The sequence below is a fragment of the Sesamum indicum genome, linkage group LG4 (assembly GCF_026168435.1).
Source record: "Sesamum indicum cultivar Baizhima isolate 11 linkage group LG4, ASM2616843v1, whole genome shotgun sequence".
Taxonomy (NCBI): Eukaryota; Viridiplantae; Streptophyta; class Magnoliopsida; order Lamiales; family Pedaliaceae; genus Sesamum; species Sesamum indicum.
In genome coordinates this window covers 3,498,436-3,507,424 of record NC_142660.1, presented here as the reverse complement: position 1 = coordinate 3,507,424, position 8,989 = coordinate 3,498,436, and the positions used below count along the sequence as shown (strand labels likewise).

The window sequence follows — 8,989 nt, the reverse complement described above, 5'->3', positions numbered from 1 at the left end:
ACTAATATTACAAATTACCCTATATTTTGAGATCGAAATTGCAATTTCCTATTCTCATGCTTCATAACATTTTCAACCGAACATAAAACTGGACAGTCAAATATAAAATCGCACATTAGAACATGTTAAACCAAACAAGGGATAATAGATGGAGGAATTAGTTATCATTTCATTTTTATTCTACTCAATCCCGTTATGTCTAATTCCATTGAACCATACGTATCTCAAAGATAAATTATATTTACATCTCTTGATATCAGGTTTAATTACATAAATATTTTATATTTTTTGTAAAATTAAAAATATACCCCTAATGGGGAGTCTATGTATATTTTTGTTCTCGAGGGGTGTTGATGCAACTTATAATCACAATTTTAAGGAGTGTATTTGTAATTTTTTAAAAAATAAGGAGTATTTGTGTAATTAAATTTAATTTTTTGAGATGTAAGTCTTAAGTAAAGTTGTGTACAAATTAAGAGTGTTAATTCTCCCATTTTCCCTGCTTAAATACCCGAAACCTCAATGTAACCCCTATATTTCATCATAATTCCGAAACTATCACAAAATAATTACCAACTAACCCCATTTTCGCGTCATCAAACCCAGACCAACTTCTAAACAAAAGCCCTAGCAACAGACACATTACATGCACAATACATACAAATAACCTGTATCTATACATTTTTGCAGAAAAATTGGCGGCAATGCCGTTTTTGGCAAAATCAGGGCTGCTGATCAGGGGGCGGACCTTCAAATGCATCTCCACCTGCGTTCACCTCCGCCAAGAAGCGCAGCTGGCGGAGCCTCCCCCGTCTCTGCCGCCGAATCCTGCCTTCGGAAGCCCGCTGTATAAAGAGAACTGGCGGAGTCCTATTGCCTCCGCCTCCCCGGCTGAGGCTGCGGCACTAATACCCGTCAGCCTTGGGTTTCTCCGCCTAGACTCCACTGCGCAAATCCAATCGCTATCTCAGATGCTTGATGCGAAGAGTTTGATGGATCAGTTCGCTGATTGGATGACGTTGAAGCGGTGGGCGCATGTAAAGCAGTTGTTTGAGTTATGGATTAGGTCTTTGGGTAATAGCGGAAAGCCGAACAAGCCTGATGTGAATCTTTACAATCATTATTTGCGGGCGAATTTGATGATGGGGACATCTGCGGGGGAATTGCTCGATCTCGTGGCCCAGATGGATGACTACGGGATAATGCCTAATACGGCGTCCTTTAATCTCGTGCTCAAGGCTATGCAGCAGGCCGGTGAAACGCAGGCAGCTGAGAAGTTGATTGAAAGGTCGGGTTTGTTGGTAATATGTTGAGGTTACAGTTATTATTTTGCTTGATAACGCCAAAAAAAATAAATATAGGATTCGTATATTAAATGGCATTTCTGAAAATATTTCCTTTTCTTTTAATATGAGTTTAATTGAATAAGCTGTGGCTATAATGTGGACTGTGGAGCATTGACCAGCGGTAGTTCTTGAATGGCATTAGTGCTAAAAGTTCTATATGTGTTGGCTCTAATAGACTTGTTATATGTGTTGCTTATACATTGTGTCTTTCTGGCATCTGTCTATTTGTACTAGTATTATCTGGGAGTTTAGTACTATACAGATTATTTTCTTTCTCTTGCCTGTTGTGTTTTTCCAAATTCTGATTACTATATCCATAAATATGATAGTGTGCTCGTAAGATGGATTGAGGTGTGTAGATTGGTCGTAATGAGGAAATTAATTCTCCTTATGTTTGCATTTTATTGTTTTGACATGAACTGCTTTCTACTCAAATATGAAATTAGTTTCTTACACTATTTTACTATTTGATGGGTGAATGTTTACACTATTGATGTCAGGATGCTCCAGACAGGAACAGAATACAAGGACTCTTTGCCTGATGATGAGTCGTATGACTTGATTGTTGGTATGCTTCTTTCAGCAAACCAGATTGATTCTGCCTTGAAGTACATAGATCTTACATTGGAATCAGGATATATGTTGTCAATGAGTGCATTTCTGCGCTGTGTGCAAAGTTGTGTTAACAATGGGAGGCTGGATACCTTGGTATCAATTATAGAGAGATGCAAGGTATATGTGTTTGGCTGGCTTTCTGGTTCCATATGACCATCACATATTTTGATGATTGACTGTGATTTTATGGATGTTATCAGAAAATGGATCAGAACAAATCTTTATGCCCTCCTTGGCATATATGCAATTATATTGCTGATGTTGCAATGCGATCAGATAACAGTAAGCTAACTTATTATGCTCTTGAGTTCATGACCAAATGGATTGCTCGAGGGGAGAATGCTACTCCTGCAGTTCTTCTCTCTGTAGACGAAGGATTGGTTGTATCCGTCCTTGGAACTGCTGGTAGAACATATAATTCTAGGCTCCTGAATGGTTCATGGGTTGCTCTCAAGTGCTCGTTACGCCAAAAGAAGGTTCCTAATCCTGAATCTTACATTGCGAAAATATATGCTCATGCTAATATCGGGAACCTACAGAAGGCTTTTAGTGCTCTGCATGAATTTGAGGCAGCTCATGGACATTCTAACCAAGAAGATGGAGAAGGTCTTTTCTCTCCATTTTATTCTTTAAATCCTCTGGTCATGGCATGCTGCAGGAAAGGTTTCACAACTTTGGATACGGTAAGTTCTTCTGCATGCTTGCCTTTTGGTGTTGACCTTATGGTCAGTGGGATCAACTGAACTTCCAGAAGTTTGCAACTTCTTGCTTTCACTACTAGAAAAGTACCATGTCTGAGATTGTTGATACCTCATGCTTTCATTTGAATAAATTTGAGCTACTGATGCTCTTCATGATGTGTTATATGCTGGACTTCTTGTTTTTTTGTGTTTCTTAATGAACACTTGAGAGAGAAAATAGATCCCATCTAGATTCTGGAATCAGTTCCAAATTTCTTACTGAAAAACTGAGGGACCCGATAATGTGGTAACTAATGCATCTCGCTTTTTCACTCTTGCCTAGTACTTGTTAGACCATCACTGTCTCAATGTGTTTGCTGGCAGAATGTCCATCCGTAGCTTAAAGGTAAGGAAAATAAGATTCAGGAGAAAACCAACTAGCTTGATCATGCTGAAACTTCATTTCTTCTTATGTGTTGAGGGCCATACTTAAAATTGTTAGATGTTTACTCAAGGTGAGGATCCAATATCACTTCACATAAAATAATTATGCCATATGTCGAATTTCTTTGATCTCTTTGCTTGTTGTGTACGTTACATATATTGCAAAATTTTATGATGCCGTGTTTATAATGTTTGTTGTTGTGTAATTAACTGAATCCTTGAAGTGTTTTCTCAGGTTTATTATCAGCTGGAGAGGTTAAGCCTTGCAGATCCTCCATACAAGTCTATTGCTGCTCTAAATTGTGTAATTCTAGGCTGTGCAAACATATGGGATATTGATCGTGCTTACCAGACCTTTAGTGCTATTGATGCCACTTTTGGATTGACCCCAGACATTCATTCTTACAACGCCCTGATATGTGCCTTTGCGAAGCTCAGCAAGGTAACTCGTGTGCATCTCTTGGTCTCCCTTCTTTCTCCCCCTTTCTATACAAGTACTTGATACTTCCTTGGTTCCATGAAGTATTTGACTTTAAAAGTGCCACCTAAGTACTTCAATGAATCAATATTTCCACCTAGTTTTTTGGTTTTCTTTTACACAGCACCCCAGTTTCTTAAACATTTCACAGCAGCTCAAAAATTGTTTGGCTGACCTCAAAGAGGCAAACAAGATGCATGGTAGTCTGAGGGATGACGCGCTTCATCTAACATACACTGTCTGACACATAGCATTGATGATGCTTGCTCCAGCTACCTTCTTCGATCTGGTTATATTCCTGTAAATCTGTCTTGTTGCAAGATTTTTCCTTCTTCCTATTTAAATCTTGTGGTGATAAACACTCTTTAGGATACTGTCTTTATTACAGGAATTTAAATGAGCTAATCAAAGGCTCAGTTTGTGCCTCAAATGAGCAGAGTGATATAAGTTTAATGAAATACACTACTTTGTCCACAAGGGATTAATACTGATTTGATATGCTTACATCCATCAATTATGTTTGTTATTCCTGTTGGATCAATGGAAGGCCTTTTCGTGTGGCAGCGGGATGAAGCTGTAAAAGTTTTTCAGCACTTCGTTGGATTAGGCGTGAAACCAAATATGACTACATATTCTCTACTTATTGATGCTCATCTTATACTGCGGGATCCTAAAGCTGCTCTTTCAGTGATTGATGACATGGTAATTTTAATGCCCGTGTAGTTGGCATATTGAACCTAGCTCTGAACCAGAACTAAAAGAAAACCATTCAAGCAGATACATGCAGGATATGAACCATCCAAGGAGATTCTGAAAAAGGTCCGCAGGCGATGTATCCGAGAGATGGACTACGAATCTGATGACAAGGTGGAATCCTTGGCCAGACAGTTCAAAATTCGAATGGGTACAGAGGTTCGGCGGGACCTACTGTTTAATCTTCAGTACAGCACAGATTATTCATGAAAGTAAGTTCTCAAGAATTCTCACATCTGGATCACATTCCCATATATGCCTTGTCGCGTATGTTTTCAGAAGTTATTGTCCTTAAATATTCATTGGTTTAAGTCGAGATATCTTTTTCTTTAGTATGATCATATGGCAGCTTAGGATTCTGTATGACTAATTAATTGAGGCTATACTTGTTTGTCGTCCTTGAAGTACACTGATGAAGCCTTAAAACTCCTGTAACCATGTTTGCAGGTCTGTGCACTATGCTGGATATATAGGTAGCCAACTATTCGCAGTTGCGCTTTCTTTAGCCCAAGCAGGATGAATTTGGCTAGATAGCTTCTTTTATGGATATAGGCACTGTTGTTTGTGTTCTTTGGTTCTGTTTGAAAAAGAAAAGGCCCAAGGCTTTATTATTAACACAAGATATTCTGATGATGGTGAACAAATTTAGACATTGCACAATATAAATAACCAGGTGTATGCTTTACTTTCTCTGCAATTGTAATCATTACATACTGCAGATAATGTGATGTACCCTGATAAGTTATTGCATTCTTGGTGCCTTATCCCTTACTTCTTTATTTTGATTCTGGAGATTTTTATAGAACATTTTAGGTAAATAGCTGTTTCGGATGATTGCCCGGAAAGGTTGGAATTTCAGCCTGTTGTTCTTTGAAATTTATCACCTTGAGTTGGTTAAAGTTTCTTTCTAAGTTTATTTTCTTAACTTTTGATCTCAACTTGGAACTTTTTCTGCTCTACCATTTCCTTTATTGCGTTCTATTGACAATTTAAGTCAGCTGATTACAAGTGTTGTAGCCTTAAGATGCATGTTTTGACCGTCCTGCTGAAATGACATGTATTCGTTAGCTCATTTCTTGAATTGACAAGTCTACTTTTATGTACAGCTGAACGTCTACTGTGCTGTTTGTACTAGGAAGAGAATGATATCTTGATTGTTTGATGAGGGGAACATTAAAGACTGGACTGAGCCATGATGGTTATGAGACAAAGAAATTGATGCCAAACTTTGTTTGGAACAAGAGTGGAGTTGAGTTGCAAGAATTGATATCAAGCAACGTATGTTTGTATGTCTTGATCATAATTAGCAAACAGATGCAGAAACAAAATGTAACTTTGTTAATACTGTTCTTTTGGATATTCAAGAAATGGGAATTGCCAATGACAACCTAATACAAGTCTTGAAAACTCTACGATTGGAAACTGTTGAGGATTGTATGTTTTTGAATGAAAAGAATGGCAAACATTTCAAGAATTTTCAGAAAACTAGTGTATGATTAATAGTTTTGACGTACCAGTTAGTTTTTGGATGCTTATGATTTGACATATTGTGTCAATATTTGATCAGTTTCATGTAAAATAAAGGGTGTATTGTTCTACCGTACTGGAAAATCATACTACCATGGCTTGCTATAAAATTTATGTTCGGATCAAATTTGATCACACACTTATTGCATGACAAGTGCAGGAAATTGTTAATTTAGATTAATTTTGGCCACAGCAAATTATTTACATTGCAGTAATTTACCTCTTCTCCTAAGTATCTTCTTCATTTTTTCATTTTATATTTTCTTAGAGTGTAATTTCATTTTCGTCTAAAATTGACAAAAAAATGTAAGTATAAGGCCAAAAAGATTAAAAAAAAAACACACACATTTTATTTTCTTTACTACTCATATATATAATTTTTCTTTCAATTCTTTTTTCTTCCTGCTGACAATACCGATCAATAAATTTTTTAAAAAAGATAACCAAATCGATGAAAAAAACATTACGTCTTCGTTCATTTGTAAGAATTTTTAATTTTTTAGATTGAATAATTTAAAATAAATGCACAGCACTCATTTTAATGAATTTTTTATTAATAAAAAATATTTTTGTTTTTTGATGATATTTTTATTGATAAGATTTTTACTTTTTTTATATACTAAAATTATTTTAGTATAATAATAAGTTATTTATTATCAAATATAAAATAAAGGCTAATGGTTAATCAGTGAAATTATAAAAATTAGTCTTTTCTATCCAATTTATTTTTTTTTTCACCAAACAGTGAAAAGTATTTGAGATTTATTCCTCTTCCAGTCATACCAAACAATTTGAAGAAATATTATTATTCTTTCCTTTGCTGTGCCTTTCCACTCGCCCTCCCCGTTCACTTTCTCATTTCCTATCACTTCAACCAAACGAACGTTAGTAGCTAAGTTTGGTTTATAGTTTGCATATTTGAATACAACTTACCTAATCCAATATTTTTTTTTCCTATCCATTTTTTTTTTTTGGTTTATCTTTTGTGAAACTTTCTTTTAAATCTGTCATGTATTTGCAATTTGTATAAGTTCTGACTATTAAATTTTGCTTCTTCCCAAGTTTAAGTGCTTGATGATAGATCTCATTTCATTATCATTCTTTGTTCTTATTCTATCCAAAGGCCTATTAATTGAGCTACACAAATTTTTATATATTTGCGTAATCAAATAAAGTTTTTCGAGCTTATATAAAGATAAATTATTTTTTGCATGATTATATTAATAAGCCATAAATTAATAACATAATAAATTTTAATTTATTGAGTTCTCCTCCAAACATTGAAAAGAATACAATATTTTTTCGAGAAGAATACTACTCATTTGATGCCATTAATATGAAAACGGAAGCACAGAGTTAACACAAGACCACAAACCAACAAAAAACACCAAGACAACCCCCAAAATCCTAAGACAACAACTTCAAACACGAAAAGGGAGGCTCTAACCGCCTGAGCGATAAGAGAGTGGGGATCCATGCTGGACACCTCAAAACAGCAAGGATTACGGTTAGTCCATAAGGCTAGCAGATTTGAAGGATGACGGTTAGTCCGCCGTGAACACCTCCTTAACCTCCTCTTCCAACCAAGACCTGTCCGGACGCAACAACGAGCTAACGTGTTGATCAAGCCGCAAGGGCTGAACAACTAGTTGAAAGGACACCGATCGAGGGATCCAGGGATCAGCAGCAAGACGCAAGCTGCAGCTGCTCCTAATAAACCATCGCAAACCCTTCTCCAGTAGTGGGCGGGCACAGAGCAATGAACGCCACACATATGACGGTCTCACTCCCCCCGCGGCCTCAAAGAACGTCCCTTGCCTGAAGTACCTTGCTCTAAGCATTTGTGACAACAAACTATGCGAATTAGTTACTAAATACCAAGCTTGTTTGCACAACAAGGCCTGATTGAACTCCTGTAGACTGCGAAGCCAAGACCTCCCTCCTTCTTGCTTAAGCACAATTTCCTCCAAGCTAGCCAATGAAATTTCCTAGAACTCTCCTGGTTCCAAAAGAAGTTAGCCATCCTACTCTCCATATCCGACGATAGCCCATCCAACAACTTGAAGCAGCTCATTGCATAAGAAGGAATAGCTTGTAGGACCGACTTGATCAAGACCGCACACCCTGCTTGAGATAGCTGCCTAGCCAACCAACTCTGTATCTTCCTCCAGATCCTATCCTTCAAATCGTCAAAAACATCCCTCTTTGACCTCCCCATCACTGCTGGAAGTCCTAGGTACTTCGTGTGCTGGTTTGCCACTAGAACCCTAAGAATCCCCCCCAACTCCTCTCGGAGAGCCACCGGTGTGTTCTTATTGAATACCACTGTCGATTTCTACAAGTTAATGGCAAGATCAGAAACCTCCTCAAACCAGCGAAGCATCGACTGTACACACTGCATCTCGCCCTCCACTACACCGCAAAAGATTAGAGTATCATCTGCTAAAAGGAGATGAGAGACCTAGGGACCGGCAAACCGCCACCCCGGTAAGATGCCCCTGGAGCTCCTCTTCATGAATTATGCTGCTTAGAACCTCTATACAAAAAAGAAATAACTAGGGAGAAAGGGGGTCCCCTTGGTGGATCCTTTGTTCTGGATGCAATGAACCGAAGCAAACACCATTAAGTAAGAAGGAATAAGAGGCAGTAGAAACATATGACATAATCAGGCCCACCACTTTATCATGAAAACCTAATCTACACAGAACTCTCTCAAGAAAAAACCACTGTACACGGTCATAGGCTTTACTAATATCCAGCTTCAAGGACACATGGGCCACTAGAACGTTATCAGTAATCAAACGACTCGGATACGAAGGCCAATTAGGAAGGAGAAATGATGGCATTAAGAATAGGCTTGAGACGGTTGGCTATAGCTTTAGACGCGATCTTATAGACTACATTGCATAATCTAATGGGCCTAAAGTCCGTGACTGTCTCAGGATTGGCACACTTTGGTAGCAGAATGATGTTAGTAGCATTAAGGCGAGGGTGAAAGTGGATTATTAACCGAGATCTTATCACAAATTCAACCATATTATTAGACGCTACCATCTATTGAGAGAGATTGTAGGCAGAGGTGATGTAAGAGTGGATCGCGTCACATTGGCCGAAAATACAGCAAATCCGCTGACCAAGCATGTTTC

At 37.7% G+C, this 8,989-nt stretch overlaps 1 protein-coding gene across 7 annotated transcripts; it reads left to right on the top strand.

The window, feature by feature from the left end:
* The first annotated feature begins 598 nt into the window (after positions 1-598).
* Positions 599-5,713, top strand: LOC105160033 (pentatricopeptide repeat-containing protein At1g26460, mitochondrial). Of its 7 annotated transcripts, none has more exons than XM_011077293.3 (7): positions 602-1,288; positions 1,847-2,078; positions 2,162-2,644; positions 3,321-3,527; positions 4,128-4,265; positions 4,341-4,528; positions 4,764-5,215. In XM_011077293.3, the coding sequence occupies exons 1-6, from the start codon at positions 705-707 to the stop codon at positions 4,524-4,526; spliced, it is 1,830 nt and encodes a 609-aa protein (XP_011075595.1). In that variant the 5' UTR covers positions 602-704; the 3' UTR covers positions 4,527-4,528; positions 4,764-5,215. The 7 variants fall into 7 exon arrangements, 6 of the variants coding, with proteins under 6 accessions (XP_088736077.1, XP_020549229.1, XP_011075599.1 ...); XM_011077292.3 differs by lacking the exon at positions 4,764-5,215 and adding an exon at positions 5,423-5,713 and having other exon boundaries at positions 605-1,288; XM_088879951.1 differs by lacking the exons at positions 4,341-4,528; positions 4,764-5,215 and adding an exon at positions 3,688-3,852 and having other exon boundaries at positions 599-1,288.
* Positions 5,714-8,989: the final 3,276 nt, after the last annotated feature.